This window comes from Oncorhynchus gorbuscha, linkage group LG05, assembly GCF_021184085.1.
Source record: "Oncorhynchus gorbuscha isolate QuinsamMale2020 ecotype Even-year linkage group LG05, OgorEven_v1.0, whole genome shotgun sequence".
Taxonomy (NCBI): Eukaryota; Metazoa; Chordata; class Actinopteri; order Salmoniformes; family Salmonidae; genus Oncorhynchus; species Oncorhynchus gorbuscha.
This window is the reverse complement of record NC_060177.1, coordinates 66,043,365-66,067,149: the sequence shown is the minus strand read 5'-3', so window position 1 is coordinate 66,067,149 and position 23,785 is coordinate 66,043,365. Positions and strand designations below refer to the sequence as shown.

Below are 23,785 nucleotides of genomic sequence, written 5' to 3'. Positions count from 1 at the left end.
AATTTTGTATTGCTGATTCAACTTGTTAGCCAGGGTTCGTGTAGATAACTAAGAATTTACAACTTTCAGATGAGACTGAATTAAGATAACAAGTAATATTGACCAAATCAAATCAAATTTATTTATATTGCCCTTCGTACATCAGCTGATATCTCAAAGTGCTGTACAGAAACCCAGCCTAAAACCCCAAACAGCAAGCAATGCAGGTGTAGAAGCACGGTGGCTAGGAAAATCTCCCTAGAAAAGCCAAAATCTAGGAAGAAACCTAGAGAGGAACCAGGCTACGTGGGGTGGCCAGTCCTCTTCTGGCTGTTTTCCCGGGTGGAGATTATAACAGAACATGGCCAAGATGTTCAAATGTTCATAAATGACCAGCACCAGTCCAATAATAATAAGGCAGAACAGTTGAAACTGGAGCAGGAGCACGGCCAGGTGGACTGGGGACAGCAAGGAGTCATCATGTCAGGTAGTCCTGAGGCATGGTCCTAGGGCTCAGGTCCTCCGAGTGAGAGAAAGAAAGAGAGAATTAGAGAGAGCACACTTAAATTCACACAGGACACCGAATAGGACAGGAGAAGTACTCCAGATATAACAAACTGACCCTAGCCCCCCGACACATAAACTACTGCAGCATAAATACTGGAGGCTGAGACAGGAGGGGTCAGGAGACACTGTGGCCCCATCTGAGGACACCCCCGGACAGGGCCAAACAGGAAGGATATAACCCCACCCACTTTGCCAAAGCACAGCCCCCACACCACTAGAGGGATATCTTCAACCACCAACTTACCATCCTGAGACAAGGCTGAGTATAGCCCACAAAGATCTCCACCATTGATGTAAAATATTACTAGGTCTTTAAGAGTTTATTCTGAAGATAACAGCTCTATAAATATTATTTTGTGGTGCCCGACTCTCTAGTTAATTACATTTACATGATTAGCTCAATCAGGTGATATTATTTACGGAGAAATTATTTTATAGAATAGCATGTCATATCACTTAATCCGGCATAGCCAAATTCACGACAGGGCCGTGCTCAGTCCTCCTTTTCCTGTAGTCCACAATCATCTCCTTTGTCTTGATCCCGTTGAGGGACAGGATGTTGTCCTGGCATCACACGGCCAGGTCTCTGACCTCCTCCCTATCGGCTGTCTCATCATTGTCGGTGATCAGGCCTACCACTGTTGCGTCATCGGCAAACTTGATGATGGTGTTGGAGTCGTGCCTGATCATGCAGTCATGAGTGAACAGCAGGTACAGGAGGGGACTGAGCATGCACCCCTGATGGGCCCCCGTATTGAGCATCAGCGTGGCGGATGTGTTGTTCCCTACCCTTACCACCTGGGGGCGGCCCGTCTGGAAGTCCAGGATCCAGTTGCAGAGGGAGGTGTTTAGTCCCAGGGTCCTTAGCTTATTGATGAGCTTTAATGGCACTATGGTGTTGAACACTGAGCTGTAGTCAATGAATAGCATTCTAACATAGGTGTTCCTTTTGTCCAGGTGGGAAAAGGCAGTGTTGAGTGCAATAGAGATTGCATCATCTGTGGATCTGTTGGGGCGGTATGCAAATTGGAGTGGATCTAGGGTTTCTGGGATAATGGTGTTGACGTGAGCCATGGCCAGCCTCTCAAAGCACTTCATGGCTACAGACGTGAGTGCTACAGTCGGTAGTCATTTAGGCAGGTTACCTTAGTGTTCTTAGGCACAGGGACTGTGGTTGTCTGCTTGAAACATGTTGGTATTACAGACTGTTCCAATATTGTATTTTCTGTATGATGTGTGAACCTCCTTCCCAGTCTCAAATCTCAGGAAGCTTCCCTCCAAAATGTCCCTGTATTTATCACCATCCATCATTCCTTCAATTCTGACCAGTTTCCCAGTCCCTGCTGATGAAAAACATCCCCACAGCATGATGCTGCCACCACCATGCTTCATTGTGGGGATGGTATTCTCGAAGTGATGAGAGGTGTTTGGTTTGCACCAGACATAGCGTTTTCCTTGATTGCCAAAAAGCTCAATTTTAGTCTCATCTGACCAGAGTACCTTCTTCCATATGTTTGCGGAGTCTCCCACATGCCTTTTGGTGAACACCAAACATATTTGCTTATTTGTTTCAGGCCACTCTCGTGAAACCCAGCTCTGTGGAGTGTACTGCTTAAAGTGGTCTGATAGAGACATACCCCAAGCGACTTACAGCTGTAATCGCAGCAAAAGGTGGCGCTACAAAGTATTAACTTAAGGGGGCTGAATAATTTTGCACGCCCAATTTTTCAGTTTTTGATTTGTTAAAAAAGTTTTAAATATCCAATAAATGTCGTTCCACTTCATGATTGTGTCCCACTTGTTGTTGATTCTTCACAAAAAAATACAGTTTTATATCTTTATGTTTGAAGCCTGAAATGTGGCAAAAGGTCGCAAAGTTCAAGGGGGCCGAATACTTTCGCAAGGCACTGTATGTACAATACAGTAATGTACATTTACATGAAGTGGTTTGTAAGGATGGTAAATTAATACTGCACAAAAAGGTGGTTGTTTTCCATGTTATTTGATCAATAAAAATATTTAATTTGATGTGGATGATTTGTGTCTTTGCCCATAACTTTGCACCTTTTGATGTACATTTTTGAGGACAGGATTTTGTTCTTTCTGAATACCATTAGAATGACAAACACAGAGAAATGACAGGGCAACAACTCTTATATTTCCAACTACTGAATCCTGCAAGATACTGTTGTTAATTATACCACTACCTTTTTGCCAAAGCGGAGATACTGAAAGAAGGTTTTTGCCAGATCTACAGATGTTGGTCAACTAATACTAGTAAAGGACCAGTGGGCTATTTTTGTGGAAAAAATATATTTTCCTATTGTTTTTTTCTTAACTCTGATTTTTCAGGGAGTGCTGCAGCACCCTCAGCACCCCTAGTCCCCGTGGCTATGCTTATGACATTGTTCACATGATATCTGCGTGGCTGACTATATGTGTTTGCTATGCCAGTGCTAACTGTCTGTCATGCATGGGGATATTGAAACATTTAACACACTTCAAGACAAGCGTTGGGGGCCATGGAAAATAATCTGTCTCTCAAAGAGCATTTCCAATCAGGGTCTCACGGGAGAAAAGCAAGAATTGACATTCCACTGTGTTGAAGACTCTTTATATGAATTTCAAGATCAATTTTTTGGGATTATAATAAATACTACACATTAAACCACTAAAAACACAGGTGTAGGGAATAATGAAAATATAGGTTAACGCCCCTCTGATGTCACGAGGTAGACTGCAGTAAACTGTCTCGAGATACGTTTGCAGCACAGAAATCCGCTATGGCAACAGGGGAAAAGGCAAGGAAAAAAATAAAAACGTTTTGACAACATGGCGCACTATCCTTGAGAAAAGTTTCTATAGAACTCCAAAAAATACTTTTGACGTAATATTTTTACAGTTTCTCGACTACCCGACAACCTTCGGAAACAATTGGAAGACGTATTGAAGAATACACTGGCATTGTATTTAGTGACTTTTATCATGGGATCATAGAAGCCTGCTGCAGAAGACAAGTAGCCTACAAACACACAGGATGGAGAAGCAAGCAACTTTTAAGGAAAAGGTACAGAGCACAAAAACTGCTAGAAAGTCACATGACTTACAAAGATATACCATATTGGTACATTTTGTTAGTGAATAGTTGTCAAATAGCTATCACATTTACTATTGCACTGTCGACTGAATATGGTCACTGCAAATATTTTTCATGCTTAGGCTACGGATGAAATGAGTCGACAAGAGTCAGTTTATAACCAAAAGGATGCAGTGTCAATGCTCACAATGGTCCCGAACAACATTCTGGATGACGCTATTAATGCTGAAAATCAAATTTCGAGACATTATGTAACTACAATGTGCACTGTCCCTGTAAAAATAAAATAAACTCAAACTCAAACAATGCAGGGAAACATTGTTACTAAGTTATTACAATGGTGAAAAGGTGCAGGGAAACATTGTTAAAACGACTACTTTTTTACATTGTGTTTACATTTTTGCACAGTTATTGTGAGTTGATTTAGAAGTCAGTTCAGACAGTTGTAATAATAATAGATGTATATATTTACAGTAGCCTAACACTGTGCAGCCACACTGTATGTATATATTTCAATTATATTGCTATGTAAATACAGAGTCCTGGTGAACCACATGCAACATTTCATGGCTAAGGGATTTGCTAAGCACCTCAAAATTCAGTTAGATTTTTAGATGGATGCATTAACGATTCTTATTCCCTCCAGTTTTCATGCCCTCAATTTGTTGCAGATCATGTAATCGTTGGCTTTTGACATGTTTTCATTTTGGTGTGAAGGCATAAACTACCACACTGGTGGAGGTGTCCGTCTTACTCACCATGAGTTCAATATCTGAATAGCTTTCTGAACAGACCCTGTGTGGTGGTCCACTAGTGTGAGTAGCCTGTATGTGTTCCTTCATTCTGTTCTGCAGTCCTTTGGGAATGACATGTTAGGGAGCTTTATCCAACTGGTCTATAGGGACCCCTAGTTGTCTAGGCTCTCATTATCACAGCACTCTCTCCCTCACTCTCCACCCTTCCTGTCCAGTGCAGTGCCTACACAGATACCCCAGGATGTGTTGGGCCAGAGACCAGAACGTACCCTAGTCTAGATCATAGAGGGGACCTTCAATCACACATCCATTAGCAAATTTAGATTGTGTTGAAAGTGGTTAATAAGAATACAATGACGGCCAATGGTATATCATCAGTATATTCATTTTGATAACAAACAGGCAAAATTGTCTCAGATGATGATGGGTAAGTGTTTAAAATTGACTCTGCTTCCAGTGTTCCACCCCTTTCAGACACCCAGAGAAAAGCTTGCATGCACAAGCTCACAACACAAATGCAATGACAAACACATGCACTGAACAGCAACAAAACAGCCCCCAAACCATACTAGGCCCCAGTCTGTTATTCACCATTGGTTGATGTGCATTCTTAGATCATAAACAACTCTTACCAGTGGGTGGCTGCACCAGCTACTGTATGCACACTCCCACTTAGCCTAAATTTACCCCAATCCCATTATTTATCCTACTACAACATGCTTTCACTCCAGTTGTAACACTCAGAAGGAGGACATTTAACAGAGGACAGTAGTTAGCGTACAGGTTGTCCAGATCTGAGCTTCATACATTTTTACTGCCCTAACTGATGCTGTAATTATCGTGATTAACATTTTGCAGAAGGATGCAAAGTGAGGAATGACAAAACCACACTTTCCACAATAGTGTGATGTTGATTGTTGTTCAGTTAATGCTTTCCACAATAGTGTGATGTTGAATGTAGTTCAGTCATAGCCAACGTCTATCCTTCCTCTCCTATCTTCCCCTTTCACTCTCTCACCCTCTGGAAGTAATTACCAGCCATGCTGACTGCTGCTCTGTCCTATCCCAGAATTCAGCTGGAGGAGGTGTGGTATGAATGAGGTATTGTGGAAGCGGCTCCATCAGATTGACAATCTAGAGTTTTTTCATTGAATAATGTATTTAACAAAGCATCTCTGGTCAGCTGACACAAAATTTCAAAACCAGTCATTTTCTAAGACTTCCTAAATAGTTTGAAAGAAACAAAGCTGTATTTTTGGGGTCTGCAATGTTACTGGAGTAATTCTAAGTCTTTAGTTGTTTTATTGTGAACAACTGCCTGAAGGTATTGTCTTTGTCTATTTCATGAGTCAGGGGGTTTTGCCGGTTTGCCAACATGGCTTTGAAATTTGCTGAATCAATGATAGGACAAGCTCTCTCTTAGTGTTTAAATTAAACCCCAAAGAATTTGTAAAAGCAGAAAACATTTCTGCTCTCATCTCCGTCTTTAAATTGTATTTAATGATTTCACTTTGCAGTCCTTTTGACCTGCCTAATTATGGAACTTCTCCACCTCATTGCCCTCTATCTCCAGTTTTTGATCTTCGGCTCCCGGACAGTTGGCAGTGCGGCACGGCTTGTGGGTGAAGAGGAAGGGGGCAGATGTGGCCTCAGCAAGGAAGAGTTCATGGAGAGAGTTCAGCAGAGCAACGAGGCATGCCAACGCGGCGACTTCCAGGCTGCCTTGAGTCTCTATGGCGACGCCCTGCGAGCCGACCCACAGAACTGCATCCTCTACAGCAACCGCTCAGCAGCCTTTCACAAACTGGGATGCTACCAGGCTGCCCTGGACGACGCTGTCAAGGCCTGTCTACTCAACCCCAAGTGGCCCAAGGTGACTCTGTCTGAACCACCCACTGCATCTTAACCTCAAACATGGGACAAGAGGACTTGTGAGAACAGAAACACAGCTAAATTCACTCCAAAACAGAACAGTGCATGGTTTTGTATTACACATGTACTGTTTATGGGTTTTAAGATCTGCACATGAACTGAAGATTTATGGGAGACTAGTGCAAGTCTGAGTTACATGAATGGACGTCCACTTGGTATTAGGACCTATGTGCAATAGCTTGCTGAATAATTAATTTGCTTTGCTCGTTTTGATTGTGCATAAGCGGAGTTGATCAATGTAAGGTTGAGGAAGGTAAGGTAGAATATTTGCTAGGTCTTATCTGTGGTATTGTCTGGGGCATGTGGTTTGACCTACCATAGATTTCACATTGCTCACCCACAGAGGCTGAGTAGGGTGCCAATCCTCTCAGCACCCAACTTGCGTCTTGGCTGAATGATTAGGCAGAAAGAGCTGTATTTAAGCTGTGTCTTTAGTGTGTGTGTGTGTGTGTGTTTAAGGGTGTACATTAATTTGTTTGGGTGTGTGTGTGTGTGTGATTGATTTGTAATGCTCATCTCAGCTCATCTGAAGTCACAGGTCACAGCTCACCTGACTGAGGTCAAGGGAAGTATTTGATTGATATCCAGGTAAGTCTATTTTTGTTTCACAAAGTAAACATTGATTTATCATATTGATTGTATCAATCAATTCTCCAACACATTCTCATGGCAATTTTTTTTGATGCATTGTTCTCGTCCGTAAATCTCTGAGTACTGATTTTTATTGAACAGAGTCCAGCAGCGTCAAAGCAATTTCCACGGTGGGCGTTGATGACTAGGGTGGGAATGGTATGGAAGAGGCGAAGGAACATTGTGGTGGCTCTGATGTCAGATAAATCACAATACATCACTGCATCTAAATAAACAGTGTGAAATAACTATTCAGACAGAGAACAGGCCTGCAAGCTGCACTCGAAAACCATCGCCAAAATCTCTCCCCTCTCTCTTTTTGATAGGCCAGCACAATGACCTCTTTGTGGTCTCTGATTGGGGGATGGTTAATCCAGAGCCAGATTATTGCACACAGTCTAGCCTATTACACACAATGTTATAGCTGATGCTTTGGTTAGCTTCTGCTTGCACTACAACACTGCGGCTTCTGTCTAGTCCCAGATCTGATTGTCAAGGATCAGTCTTTTTGGTCAGGTGTGAGTCACTCAAGCAGTGGTTGAATTTGATCCTCTGCCTGATCACCACTAGGAGACAGTCTTGTCACATATTCTTCAGAGCCATTGTACAGTACAAGGCTCTGAGATTCTTCCCAGTCAGGCCTACATGGGAACTGTAGCAATTTCACCAAAGTGCTCTAATTAATGAGGAAATAGACATTACATTAATTAAATACAAAATACATTTGTTCTATGTTATCTTGCCAATTGGTGAGAAAAAAAGTGTAATGACTCCCTCCTATCTAGTTATGGATGATTGAGTAGTGATGGTACATTTTTAATTCTATAATGATTGCATAAAGAAAGATCAAGGGTAATGTTCCTCTGGTCTGGTACAGACAAAGAAAATAAAGAAAAAATATATAACTCAGCCTTAAATTCTTCAGCAGTGAGTTGCATGAAATACTGGCTTGCCTAGGTCTATTTGTTACACATGTGGTAATAATCAATTACGACCATAGCTGGTCTCAAATTGGTATATATGCTTGAGTGGAATGACAGAGCTGATCATGGCCTAATGAAGTAATCAATAAGTAATGCACCTTTTCTTAACCTCGGTTACTAACCAGTCTAGAAGACCTAAATGGATTGTGACTATTATAATGGCAGTCCTTCTCACACTCTTGTCATTGGCTTTAGGGAGCGAGAGGAGAGGGGGTTTGGTTTACACAGGCATAAGATCAATCCGTAAAGGCTGTGTGTTTGATGAGGGAGGGGGGATTAAATCACAGGAGCGTGCTGGCATTTAGATCCTGTGTGAGTACATGTTTATCATCAATCATCCCTCACCATGGCTGCACCTCTGGATGGGCCCGTCAGGTTGTGACAGGCTCGGCTGCACCCACCCCACCGCCGCACGCACTGCTGAGCAGCCCGGCTTCTGGAAGCCCATAGCCAGGCAGCACTCCGATCTGCTCATAGAGGAAGCCCTGTCTAACCCGTCAGTTTTATCCCGCTGTTGTAAAGCGCCAAAGCTTTTTCTTTCTTTCTCTCTGAAAGAAAAGAGAAAATATGTGGCGTAATGACCTGAGACAGCTTTAGGCCCTCTGTCCTTCACCCTCCCACAGAATGCAAAGAGGCTGAAAATAGAACAAAATGAAGTGTCATTCAGTAGACAAGTGGCATAAATGTATGCGTGTGTGTGTGTGCGCTTCTCTTTAAGTGAGAAAGAGAAACCATTTGTATGAATGTGTGTTAGTGTGACTCCATTTTTGACTCCCCAGGCTTCATTCTTTGCAAATGGAATGCTGTCACACTCTTGAACCCCCATCTACACTTTAAGATTAAATACTGTGTGTGTGTGTGCCTATGAAAAGGTCGAAACCGCACAGCTGTAGTTGTAAGTTAGTACTTTGTGACCCGTTGCTCATGCACTGTTGTTGTTAGAGCACTGTAGGAGTGTCAGAGTGTCTTCACAACTGGCATGCTGCCCACAGCCACAACTCCTCTCCATCTGGCCCTTCACAGACAACACTGCTGCTTCAGTGACACGTTAAACAAATCGCAGCCCTCTGCAGCATCACTCCTCCACTCCCTGTCTCAGGCTGTCTGCTCTACTGATGACTGACAGACAGGACTGAAAGCTCAAAGGAAAGCAGAGGTAGAGTGGCAGTGCTCTGTGTCAAGGGGATCCAACTCCATCTTCTGCATCATTATGCGGTATGATCTGCCCATCGACGGTCTTCAATCTCCTCCAACCTAAAGGGCTTGAATTCACAATGACAACACACCAGCTTGTCAGTTGGAAGGAGAACATTTGATTGGTACTTGTGCTGAAGTTGAGGTTTATGGTATTGGCATACATAAACCCGATCATACTGTATATGCACGCACACTTGGACGTGCGCATACACACAGACATTTATCTGTATCCCTGTGGAAGATGTATAGGGTGAGCTGAGACAATGAGCCGGTGTTTGCGTTGGTAAAGGTCAGTGTGTGGGGACAGAGTGGAGGGCTATGAGGACTGTGACGGGGGACTTTAATTACAGCAGCACATCAGTAATTATGCAGTATGAGGAGTAGCCACTGTCACCATGCTGTCACCCTGACAAGGCACAGCGTTTTTGTTCAACACCGTTGGGTGATGACACTGCCTGTTGATGCTACAAGGAATATGAAGGAACGATTTTAACGCCTCACCCCTCGCCCTCTCAACGCCGCTCTGCTTTTCATGTGAAAGAGAAAGCGCCAGTGCAGGGTATAATCCAGCCCTTCTGACATGACAGTCTGTTAAACCAGTACTCATCTGATCTCAGTGTGTGTGAAGAATAAAACAATTGACTTTGGATGTCACCAGGATAATCATTAAACATGTAGCTCCCACTCCTTTCTTCTCGCTTTCAATCTCCCAGACTGAAATATTTATTTCACTCACAGGGGATACCTGTCCCAGTATTTTCACACACAGTACTGTAGCTGTGGGGCAGAGAGCTGCAGTAGTTATACATACCTTAACACACTGGGTAGGGTTTTAGTGTGTCTGTATAGTAGTAGAAAAGGCTGTGACGGTCATAGAATTTTGGTAACCATAATAACCGTTCCAATAGCAAGAAATATTTTGAGTGAACAACTATATTACCATGGAAACTATGAAATCACAATAGCAAGCAGCCACTGCGAGTGTACCCATTTACAGAACAAATTTACCCTTCACTAACCCCGCCTCCCTTGGGTACTGTTGCAACCTCAGACAACATTGTCCCGGGAAGCCCAATTCCCCATTCAACCATTGGCAAAATCCCCTCACAATGATTTGAAACTGTGTTTCTAATATACAATGACATTTAACACAGACTAGCCGTTGCCAATTAGGAAACTGTTGAGTATATTGTGGTGGACTGTCATTACAATTGCTTCACGGGAACCTGATAAAATATGTTTGTAGTGTAGCTAGCCACTGAATGGCTCTGAATTCACTGTCAGAATGCAGTCAAAGCTATAACCGCTTTGGAGCAAACTAGTGCTCTCAAATCATATCCTGATGTCGACAGCAAATGGGAATTGTATTCATAACATTGCTAACTTAGCTATATAACATACATTTAGAAAAAAACAAGTTTTATGAAGTGGCTAGCTAGCTTTAGCAATGTTTGGGGGTCAATGATACTTAGAGCTAACTAGCTGAGGAACGCTCAACCCTGTTCTCTTATATCGAGGCGGAGTTGAGTATTGATAACTGGTCGTGTGATTTGCTAGCAACAACATTGTGTCACCATCAGTCGATACTTGTAAAAATGTCAATTCTTAAAATGCTTACCTGTACAGGTCTATGTTTGTCTGTGGTCCTTCCGTGGTGCTTAAATTCATACTTTTAATAAAAACCTTTATCGAACACAACCACCAACTTTTTTCCCCATTTGTTTTGTTAAACTGGAGACGTAGCGGCCTTGACGTACTATGCAAGCTGAGATTCAATTGGCATAAGCTCATTCGTGCTGAGTTGAGCAACACAAATTAGGAAAAAGTCAGTGGTTGAATTTGATCAAAGTTTTAATGAAAAACCTGCAGAAGGACCACAGTTGAACAGGACAAACATAGGTACATTTAAGCCAGTGGAGGCTGCTGAAAGCTCATAATAATGGCTGGAATGGAGTAAATGGAATTTATTTGATACCATTCCACGAATTCCACTCCAGGCATTACCATGAGCCCGTCCTCCCCAATTAAGGTGCCACCAACTTCCTGTGATTTAAGCTTTTTCAGAATGAACATTTTTACAAGTATCGACTGATGGTGACTCAATGTTATTGCTAGCAAATCACAAGACCAGTTATCAATACTCAACTCCGCCTCAATATAAGAAAGGGAAGGGGGATACCTAGTTAGTTGCAGAACTGAATGCATTCAACTGAAATACGTCTTCTGCATTTAACCCACCTCTGAATCAGAGAGGTGTGGGGGGGGTGCCTTAATTGACTTCCATGTCATTGACACCCAGGAAGCAGTTGTTGTTGGTGATTAACTGCTTTGCTCAAGGGGGCAGATTTTTCCACATTGTCGGCTCAGAGATTCAAATCAGAGACTTTTCGGTTACTCGCACAATGCTCATGAGAACGGAGTTGAACGTTCTTCAGCTAAGAGCTAGCTAACCAGCTGAGCTAGCAAACAATGTATCAAAAGTATCATTTTAGGATTCGAAAAATTCTTCATTAACAGGCTCTGTATTTCAGGAATCACAGTAGCAAGTTCTGCTGGTGCACTGTTAAATTATTTATCAATTTGCGCCATATCCCCCATTGGCTTGGATGTGATTTAAAAGTGAGCTTGTCTGTGGTGTCGGACTTAACGACGGTTACTATCCATTGGAGCACTGCGATTGGTTGCCCAAAATTCTAGGGTGGGACTTAGCGAAGAGTCAATTGCCAGGGTTAGAGGTTCCAAGCCTGTTCTATTCATTCTATTTCTATGTGCAACCGAAGACTTGTTTGTTCCTTTCAGCAAGGAGCAACAAGGTTTCATCACTTTGTTTCTGCCATAACATGGACTCTTAACAGACTCAACTGCACCCATCTTGCCTTCAGTCAGCTGTTCGTTCCACATCAATTTGACGGTTATTTTATTTTTGTAACTGTATTCATCCATAGCTGTCGGTTACATGATTATACTGTAATTGTGCCAGCCCTATTGTAGTTCCAGTGTGGATCCGTTCGCTTTGGGGAATATTTTGGAATTACTTGGAAGGACTGTCTGTTTCTCTAGGATTGTGAACAGTGCTTTGTTTGCTGGTTTCCTCCTGCACCTGTTCTGAGCATCCTGTTGTAGTTTGAGTAACTGGATGTTTTCCTGTAGAGGGAAAAAAACATTGGTGCTTAGGCAAAATCTATATTTATACTTTTTTTAACGTTGAGTAAATGTGGGAAAAAAAGGGGAACTATTCAATCTACTGTAAGTTCCAGCCAGACCATGACATCATTTCCCTTGTTTGCCCCAGTGCAGGCCTGGATTTCCTGTCGCAGTGCCAGGGCAAAGAGTTAAAACAAGATCTCCCCTCTCCTACTCCCATTGCTCAACATCTCTCCCCGCCTCACCCCTCCCTCCCCATTTCTCGGTACCGCCACCCACTACTCCTCCGCTACGCACAGCTTTTTTCCACCCCTGCCCAAAGCCCGGCACGGAGATAGAGGAGTCATGAACCACTAATAAGGGGGTTCCTGTTTGGCTGTGCCGAGGCGAGGGTTGAACTAATGAACAATCAAATGAATGGCATGTAATTACAGGTCAGAGAAAGCAGGACCGACAGAGGGTCGGCGCTAGTGGGTACAAACCTAGAATTATCTGTCTGGAAAAAGTGGACCAGCTTAGTGCTGCTCTTTGCTGTGGAGGGCCATGTGTGTCTATAGGACTCTATACATTGAGCAGAATAAAGTTGAGCAGAATATGAATGTTTATGTTGGGTGAGATGAAGCTCTAACCACACACTAAGTCTGTTATTTCAATTCTGTACTGCAGTACTGCATGTTTTCTGTGTTTGTGTTTTATCAGTATGTCTGTCTGCATGCCCTTCTGTCTGAAAGTCCCTATCTCATCACCTCTCCTTCCCCTGTTCCTCTGCGCCACTTCCCTGTCTGTCTGGTTTTGTCTTCACTGACCAGACTAGTTACATCACCTTTTGAAAAAGGCGAGGGAATTCGAAAATTGGACATGGTTGATGTATGAATGAAATAAATCACAAGTGTTTGACTCCACGGGGGCTTTCTGACGCTCACCACTTTTCAGAGTGGAAGGATTTTATGTCAGATGATGTCATGTGATTTGACGTAGTATGTGTGATGACCTTTCAGCCACCCCACAGCTGTCTGAGACTGGACTGTCCAGAGGGGATGGATGAGTCAGAGCAGGGAGCTGACGTCATCCTGAGCAGAATCTGTTCAGTCCTATGGCAGAGAAGAGCTTATGAGTAGCTTGATCTCCGGTCACTTAAAAAGGAGCTTAGAGTTTTTCAAGAATCAACTGATATCAGGTGGGGCTTTACCTTTTCATTTCAGAGAGCATTCTCAGTCCTTCACATACAGCTATTCTGTAGGTTAAGAAGCTATGAAACATTGTAAGTCTACACAAAATTGGACAGACGAGAGAACAATGTATTCAGTGCAGGAAACAATATATTTTTGTTGGCTACTATTTGACCAGAACTGTTGAAATCAAGAGAAATGCTTCTAATTGCAGTGCAGTGCTTGTGGCATAATGGCCTGCCTCTGACAGTGGGACAGTGTTACAGGCAGTGATACATAGAGTATTTTAGGAAGGAACCTGTTCCCAGTCCTTCTAGCTCCCTGGATCCCTCTCATACTCCCTTTTCTTGCCGTGTTGACCCTTCCTCTCAGGCTGATCCGGTGCCAGGATAAAGTGACTAAAGGGGTAGTTGAAATCGGCGAGGGGGAAACATTTTGGGGGTTTTTTGCATTGGAATTATATTGAACTCTGTTATATAATCACACTACACCACAGTAAACATAATGTTCAAATGCCGAGACTCCCAGATCATTGAGTGCTTTTGAAATCCGTAGCCTCTCTCTGCTGCGCTGTATCAGCACAATGGACAGCACCCTACAGCTAGGCTGTGTTGGTAATGAATATAGGCAACAAGCTAGATAGAGCAATTACCCTATTGCAGACAGCCTATGTGAATTCAATGCAGCTGTACACACAGCTGTCTTACCAAAATAATGCAAACTAAATGCTGAAAGTAGTAGCCAAGTTATTCATGCATACTGAATAGCAGTTTGTCTTGGAATACCGACACAGCTGTGAATGCGAATGAATGTGAACAGAACAAAACAGTGGTACCAAGTAGGCCTAGAAAACTAAATATCAGAAATCGATAAAGGCATGACAATCTATATTGAGGCTAGTTACATTAACAGTAAACAAACACACTAAACGAAAGGCGAATGGAGATCCAAATAACCAAAACACAGCCTACAGCCTACTACTGTGAGATGTAGCCTACAGTCTACTACAGTGAGATGTAGCCTACAGTCTACTACAGTGATATGTAGCCTACAGTCTACTACAGTGAGATGTAGCCTACAGCCTACTACAGTGATATGTAGCCTACAGCCTACTACAGTGAGATGTAGCCTACAGTCTACTACAGTGAGATGTAGCCTACAGTCTACTACAGTGATATGTAGCCTACAGTCTACTACAGTGAGATGTAGCCTACAGCCTACTACAGTGAGATGTAGCCTACAGCCTACTACAGTGAGATGTAGCCTACAGTCTACTACAGTGAGATGTAGCCTACAGTCTACTACAGTGAGATGTAGCCTACAGTCTACTACAGTGATATGTAGCCTACAGTCTACTACAGTGAGATGTAGCCTACAGCCTACTACAGTGATATGTAGCCTACAGCCTACTACAGTGAGATGTAGCCTACAGTCTACTACAGTGAGATGTAGCCTACAGTCTACTACAGTGATATGTAGCCTACAGTCTACTACAGTGAGATGTAGCCTACAGTCTACTACAGTGATATGTAGCCTACAGTCTACTACAGTGAGATGTAGCCTACAGCCTACTACAGTGAGATGTAGCCTACAGCCTACTACAGTGAGATGTAGCCTACAGTCTACTACAGTGAGATGTAGCCTACAGCCTACTACAGTGAGATGTAGCCTACAGCCTACTACAGTGAGATGTAGCCTACAGCCTACTACAGTGAGATGTAGCCTACAGCCTACTACAGTGAGATGTAGCCTACAGCCTACTACAGTGAGATGTAGCCTACAGCCTACTACAGTGAGATGTAGCCTACAGTCTACTACAGTGAGATGTAGCCTACAGCCTACTACAGTGAGATGTAGCCTACAGCCCTACTACAGTAAGATGTAGCCTACAGCCTACTACAGTGAGATGTAGCCTACAGTCTACTACAGTGAGATGCAGCCTACAGCCTACTACAGTGAAATGTAGCCTACAGCCTACTACAGTGAGATGTAGCCTACAGCCTACTACAGTGAGATGTAGCCTACAGTCTACTACAGTGATATGTAGCCTACAGCCTACTACAGTGAGATGTAGCCTACAGTCTACTACAGTGAGATGTAGCCTACAGTCTACTACAGTGATATGTAGCCTACAGTCTACTACAGTGAGATGTAGCCTACAGTCTACTACAGTGATATGTAGCCTACAGTCTACTACAGTGAGATGTAGCCTACAGCCTACTACAGTGAGATGTAGCCTACAGCCTACTACAGTGAGATGTAGCCTACAGTCTACTACAGTGAGATGTAGCCTACAGCCTACTACAGTGAGATGTAGCCTACAGCCTACTACAGTGAGATGTAGCCTACAGCCTACTACAGTGAGATGTAGCCTACAGCCTACTACAGTGAGATGTAGCCTACAGCCTACTACAGTGAGATGTAGCCTACAGCCTACTACAGTGAGATGTAGCCTACAGTCTACTACAGTGAGATGTAGCCTACAGCCTACTACAGTGAGATGTAGCCTACAGCCCTACTACAGTAAGATGTAGCCTACAGCCTACTACAGTGAGATGTAGCCTACAGTCTACTACAGTGAGATGCAGCCTACAGCCTACTACAGTGAGATGTAGCCTACAGCCTACTACAGTGGGATGTAGCCTACAGCCTACTACAGTGAGATGTAGCCTACAGCCTACTACAGTGAGATGTAGCCTACAGCCTACTACAGTGAAATGCAGCCATGAACAGCTGTCTACACTTCAAACATGAAAAATCATACCGCTCGCTCATGAGTTCAGCAACACGTTGTGATATGGTACAATACACTTCTGTGGAACAAATTCGACCCACGTAATCAATTAAGCAATGCCAGCCTACCATAAACATGTTTCTAATACATATTATCACATTTTAGGGAAGAACCAGATGCAGACAGTGTTGAAGTAACAAAAGTTTTTTACGAGATCGGGGCAGGCAAAACGACAGCTTAAAGGCAGGCAGCGGTCAGTAATCCAGATCAGAGTCAAAAGGTACAGAACGGCAGGCAGACTCAGGGACAGGGCAGATATAATGGTCGAAACCGAGAAAACAGGAACTATAGAAAAAGACTGGAGCAAGGGGAAAATAGCTGGTAGGCTTGACGGACAAGGCAAACTGTCAGACAAACAGAGAACACAGGTATAAATACACTGGAGATAATGGGGAAGATGGGGGACACCTGGAGGGGGGTGGAGACAAGCACAAAGACAGGTGGAACTAATCAGGGTGTGACACATAGAGTTCAATTTACAGCAACGAAAACCAATGGGCTACCAAAAAACCTATAGACCTAATAGAATATAGCCCATCTATTTCTATTTTTTTTGTAGGATCTACCACAAATGCCAGTGGGATTAGATTAACTTTCCTCGGGTATAGCATGCTTCTTCTGTGCTGGCTGAACACGTTGGTCAAAAGTCCCAAATATCAGTCCATGTTTCATTGCAGTAAGTGTGGTCGGCATAGTGGACAATCGTTGCAGGAAATCGTTGCAGGAAATCGTTGCATGGAATCAAGTGGGGTCCCTTTCTCTTCATTGAAGCCAGAGTGGATGATTTCATTTCTCCAAAAGGTACAATCTTTGTCCCCATGTCCAGTTGCAAACCGTAGTCTGGGTTTTTTATGGCGGTTTTATAGCAGTGGCTTCTTCCTTGCTGAGAGAACTTTCAGGTTTTGTCGATATAGGACTCGTTTTACTGTGGATATAGATACTTTTGTACCTGTTTCCTCCAGCATCTTCACAAGGTCCTTTGCTGTTGTTCTGGGATTGATTTGCACTTTTCGCACCAAAGTACGTTCATCTCTAGGAGACAGAACGCGTCTCCTTCCTGAGCGGTATGACAGCTGCGTGGTCCCATGGTGTTTATCCTTAGGTATTATTGTTTATACATATGAACATGGTACCTTCAGTCGTTTGGAAATGAGTCCCAAGGATGAACCAGACTTGTGGAGGTCTACAAATGTTTTTCTGAGGTTTTGGCTGATTTCTTTTGAGTTTCCCATGATGTCAAGCAAAGAGGCACTGAGTTTGAAGGTAGGCCTTGAAATACATCCACAGGTACACCTCCAATTGACTCAAATGATGTAAATTAGCCTATCAGGTAGCTTCTAAAGCCATGACATCATTTTCTGGAATTTTGCAAGCAGTTTAAAGGCACAGTCAACTTAGTGTATGTAAACTTCTGACCCACTGGAATTGGGATACAGTGAATTATAAGTGAAATAATCTGTCTGTGAACAATTGTTGGAAAAATTACTTGTGTCATGCACAAAGTAGATGTCCTAACCGACCTGCCAAAACTCTAGTTTGTTAAAACCTCTTGCAGCTCCCCCCTACTTTGTGCAATTTCCGCCTGAAGACATACCCACATCTAACAGCCTGTAGCTCAGGCACAGAACCAAGGACACGCATAGTCTTGGTACCATTTTAAAGAAAACACTCTGAAGTTTGTGTAAATGTGAATTGAATGTAGGAGAATAACACACAATAGATCTGGTTTAGATAAAACAATGACATTTTTTTGTATCATCATCTTTAAAATGAACAAGATAAAACAAATATTCAGATAGGATGATGGGGACAATTTCAGTGAAACATATAAGAAGAGGGCAACAGTACCTGTCCAATGTTTCAGAATGATAACTTCCAAAATGAGTGTCCTACATGACATTTATCATGAAGTCACCCAGGTGTCCCACACAAGTAGCCCAAATGTACCCAAGTGGCCAAATTGGTGAAGGTATACATTTTGAAACAAATAACTATATATAACATACCAAAATGGTATTCTAACACACACCCCCCAAAAAATAGAGAAAAAACAAATAAATACAAAACAAATATATATATATATATATATCTATATAATTATTGATTAAAAAATATATGGAAAAAAAATATATATATACATTTACAAAATAACATGGGTAACTATTTACACACTTTCAATATTTGGAAGACCCTTAGTCCTCTATCAAATCAAATCAATTTATATAGCCCCAGCCTAAAACCCCAAACAGCAAGCAATGCAGGTGTAGAAGCACGGTGGCTAGGAAAAACTCCCTAGAAAGGCAAAAACCTAGGAAGAAACCTAGAGAGGATCCAGTCCTCTTCTGGCTGTGCCGGGTGGAGATCACAGTGGTTGTAGAGGGTGCAACAGGACAGCACCTCAAGAGTAAAAAATGAACAGTTTAGGGTTCCACAGCCGCAGGCAGAACAGTTAACTGGAACAGCGGCAAGGCCAGGTGGACTGGGGGCAACAAGGAGTCATCATGCCAGGTAGTCCTGACGCATGGTCCTAGGGCTCAGGTCCTCCGAGAGAGAGAAAGAGAGAATTAGAGAGAGCATACTTGAATTCGCACAGGACACCGGATAAGACTCCCCTTCGGAGTCAGTGTCACTGTGAAAGAAAATGTTCAGTTAAAATAGTTTCACATATGAGCCCTGTTTCAATAGGTATAATAAAAAGATATATAGAGAGAGTTGAAGGTTGAAGGTTGAATATATTAGGTTGAATATATTATTATATTATTATTACCTGCTAGATCTACTGTCTCTTTTATATTATGACATTTCAGCTAGATCTACTGTCTCTATTATATTATGACATTTCAGCTAGATCTACTGTCTCTATTATTGTAACGTCGTTCGTCTGTTGAATGAAGAGAGTCAGACCGAAATGCAGCGTGTATGTTACTCATGACTTTAATGAAATATATCGCGGTACATGAAATAACTGAATAAATACAAAAACAACAAACGGAACGTGAAACCTATTACAGCCTATCTGGTGAACACTACACAGAGACAGGAACAAACACCCACAAAATACAACGCGAACTCAGGCTACCTAAATACGGTTCCCAATCCGAGACAACGAGAATCACCTGACTCCAATTGAGAATCGCCTCAGGCAGCCAAGCCTAACTAGACACACCCCTAATCATACACAATCCCAATTAATACAAACCCCAATACGAAACACAACATATAAACCCATGTCACACCCTGGCCTACCCAAACATATAACAAAAACACAAAATACAATGACCAAGGCGTGACAGAACCCCCCCCTAAGGTGCGGACTCCCGGACGCACCTCAAGAGCATAGGGAGGGTCCGGGTGGGCGTCTGTCCATGGTGGCGGTTCTGGCTCGGGACGTGGACCCCACTCCATAAATGTCCTAGTTCCTCCCCTTCGCGTCCTGGGATCATCCACCTTCTCCGCCGACCATGGCCTAATAGTCCTCACCCAGATCCCCACATAACTGAAGAGCAGCTCGTGACAGAGGGGCAGCTCGGGACAGAGGGGCAGCTCGGGACAGAGGGGCAGCTCGGGACAGAGGGGCAGCTCGGACAGAGGGGCAGCTCGGGACAGAGGGGCATCTCCGGACAGAGGGGCAGCCCGGGACAGAGGGGCAGCTCGGGACAGAGGCAGCCTGGTACTGAGGGGAAGCCCGGTACAGAGGGGAAGCCCGGTACTGAGGGGAAGCCCGGTACTGAGAGGCAGCCCAGTACTGAGAGGAAGCCCAGTACTGAGAGGAAGCTCAGTACTGAGAGGAAGCTCAGGCAGGTAGTAGGCTCCGGTAAATCCTGGCTGGCTGAGGAACTGGATGATTCAGGTTGTCTGGCCGATCTAGAAGATCTTGGCAGACTGGCACTTCTGGCGGATCCTGGCAGACTGGCGACGCTGGGGAGACTGGCGGCGCTGGCGGCGCTGGGCAGACTGGTGGCGTTGGGCAGACTGGGAGCACTGGCCGCGCTGGGCAGACTGGGAGCACTGGCCGCGCTGGGCAGACTGGGAGCACTGGCCGCGCTGGGCCGACTGGGAGCATTGGCCGCGCTGGGCCGACTGGGAGCACTGGCGGCGCTGGGCAGACTGGCGGCGCTGGGCAGACTGGGAGCACTGGCGGCGCTGGGCAGACTAGGAGCACTGGGCAGACTGGGAGTACTGGCGGCGCTGGGCAGACTGGGAGCACTGGCGGCGCTGGGCAGACTGGCGGCGCTGGGCAGACTGGAGACTCCGGCAGCGCAGGAGAGGAGAAAGGCTCTGGCTGCGCTGAACAGGCGAGGCGCACTGGAGGCCTGGTGCGTGGTGCTGGAACTGGTGGTACTGGCGCGAGGACACGCACAGGAAGCCTGGTGCGGGGAGCTGCTACTGGAGGACTGGTGTGTAGAGGTGGCTCTGGATAGACCGGACCGTGCAGGCGCACTGGAGCTCTTGAGCACCGAGCCTGCCCAAGCTTACCTGGCTCGATGCCCACTCTAGCCCGGCCAATAGGAAGGGCTGGTATGTGCCGCAGCTGGCTCTGCACCCGCACTGGAAACACCGTGCGCTCCATAGCATAACACGGTGCCTGCCCGGTCTCTCTAGCCCAACGGTGAGCACAGGGAGTATGCGCAGGTCTCCTACCTGGCATAACTATTCTCCCTTCTAGCCCCCCCCAATAATTTTTTTGGGCTGTTTTTCCGGTTTCCAACCGCGTCGCCGTGCTGCCTCCTCATACCTGCGCCTCTCCGCTTTAGCCGCGTCTATTTCATCCTTGGGACGGCGATATTCTCCCGGCTGCGCCCAGGGTCCTTTAGCGTCTAATATCATCTCCCAAGACCAGAAGTCCTCATATTGCTGCTCCTCACAATTAACAGGGAGAGTAGGCTCAGGTCTGACTCCTGACTCAGCCACTCTCTCTCTGCACTCTCCCCCGTTACTTTCGGTTTTCGCTCTGCGTCGCCGTGTTTTCCTCTTAGACTCCATTAGCCTGTAGCCCTCTTCGCACTGCTGAAACGAATCCCAGGCGGGCTCCTGCACTCGCTCTGGGTCGGCCGCCCACCTGTCGATTTCTTCCCACGTCGTATAATCCATGCTTCTGCTGTCCATAACGTCCTCCTTTAGCTCCTGCCAGTTTATACACTGCTCGGTCTGTGAGTGGTGGGTGTTTCTGTAACGTCGTTCATCTGTTGAATGAAGAGAGTCAGACCGAAATGCAGCGTGTAGGTTACTCATGACTTTAATGAAATATATCGCGGTACATGAAATAACTGAATAAATACAAAAACAACAAACGGAACGTGAAACCTATTACAGCCTATCTGGTGAACACTACACAGAGACAGGAACAAACACCCACAAAATACAACGCGAACTCAGGCTACCTAAATACGGTTCCCAATCTGAGACAACGAGAATCACCTGACTCCAATTGAGAATCACCTCAGGCAGCCAAGCCTAACTAGACACACCCCTAATCATACACAATCCCAATTAATACAAACCCCAATACGAAACACAACATATAAACCCATGTCACACCCTGGCCTACCCAAACATATAACAAAAACACAAAATACAATGACCAAGGCGTGACAATTATATTATGACAGACCAGCTAGATCTACTGTCTTTATTATATTACAACAGAACAGCTGTATCTACTGTCTCCATTTCACTTTGGCCATTGATGTGGTCTTGCCCTCTCCTCAACAGCCTCAAATAGGCTATTTCATGTGGGTTGGGGTGGGGCAGCAGACACACACATCTCACATTTCATGACATTACATGTTTATATATTGCTTCTAAATGTAGAAAAAATCACATATAATATTTTATATTATTAATTTCAAACAAGGGCATTAGCATGATAAGAACTTACCTGTCTAAAACGATGTCCTCTCCCGTTCCAAAAATATTCCTCCACAATCGCTAAATGAAGCATCCTACAACAATCTCTGTCTCACCTTCCCAATCAATTTATTCTAAAATTGTGTGTACGTCTGTATATCTAGACTTAGATTTAGCTTTCCCTGACTTAGTTGCCATAATGATTGATATATAAACAGCTGAATCTGCACGTTCACCAAACAATGCAGTGCGTAATATGCGTAGCTTCTTCCAGTATAAAACTTCAATAGCGAATGACTCACTTTACACTGAAGCTTACTACATGGGTTGGTCTTGCAACACATAAACATGGCGTATTGGAGTTTAGCTCATTGGCTATCTAACCCAGCTAGATTTCAAGACAATCAGTGGTCATTGGGTTAAAAGACAGTCAATCAACGAAACAGCGGGCAAATCATTGGTGCACAATGATGTCATGACTTGTTGTCTTCAAATCGGTTTCTTTCAGTCAATATGTCCTGCGAAATGGCCCATCACGTTTGATTGTGTTACAAACAAACCAGTTGATTGCAGTGAAACCAAACATGACTGGAATGTGTCATCGAAAATGGAATGAGACGGAATTCACGACACAAGCGGTTCACAAAATGTTTCGTGTTAGGCGATAAAAATGGATTTTATCAAACAAAAGATCATTTATTGTGTTACAATGAGCATTGGAATTGCAAACAGACAAAGATCATCAAAGATAAACAATTTATTTTAATGCAGCTTGTGATTATGTTACGCCTGTGCTGGTCACATTTTTTATATTTTTTATGGGGCTCTAGGCTCAGATAATCGCATCGTATTCTTTCACAGTAAATCCTTTTTGAAATCTGACAATGCAGTTGGATTAGCAAGATTCTAGGCTTTCAATACATGTGAGACAGTTGTATTTTCATGAATGTTTAATATGACTATTTATGTAACGATCACCATATGTTGTGGAATTTCAGCCCGCTAGCGGAGTGGTTATAACAAGAAATTTGTGGAGTGGTTGAAAAACGAGTTTTAATGACTCCAACCTAAGTGTATGTAAACTTCCGACTTCAACTGTAAATTAACTTACCACAATTAATTTCAATAGTAAGTTAGCAAGAATAGATACAATTCTGCAACCATGGAGACGTCAATATTTGTCTATTTATGGAAAAATCACATTGATTAACTCTTTGGTCCTATCACAGTCTACTTACTTACTAATGGCACTGCCTACTCCAGATGACTCATTTTTTAAATGATATGAGCAGAAAATGCTAAATGCTAAGCCAGACAAAATTAAACGTGCCTATTTTTATAATGAATATGAGTTTGGTGGGCTAAAATGATTAAATATTAAAGCTTTAAACCTCTCACTAAAAGCTTCTCTCGTAAATAAATTATACTTAAACCCAAAATGGATCTCCAGTAGATCATTAAGAAAGGCTCATCCTTTGTTCAAAAATGGCCTTTTGCCTTCACACAGATTACAACTTCTCATTTCCTACTAATTGAACATTTGATTTTGTTTGAAATATCGCCCTTTCTTAAATAGGCCATACAAAGCTGGTTACAATTTCACTTTTATCCTCCAGAAAAGATAGAACAAATATTACAACAAATGTAATGGTTAAACTCAAATATACTGATTCATAAAAAAACATTCTTTA

General features: G+C 43.6%; 1 protein-coding gene across 2 annotated transcripts in view; it reads left to right on the top strand.

The window, feature by feature from the left end:
* Positions 1–3,305: 3,305 nt before the first annotated feature.
* LOC124036315 (tetratricopeptide repeat protein 28-like) overlaps positions 3,306–23,785 on the top strand; it is a 373,393-nt gene continuing 352,913 nt past the window's right edge. For both annotated transcript variants that reach the window (XM_046350742.1, XM_046350741.1), the window contains exons 1-2: positions 3,306–3,613; positions 5,972–6,271. In XM_046350742.1, the coding sequence (XP_046206698.1) occupies positions 3,584–3,613; positions 5,972–6,271 (330 nt within the window). In that variant the 5' untranslated portion in view covers positions 3,306–3,583. The remainder of the gene's footprint in view (positions 3,614–5,971; positions 6,272–23,785) is intronic.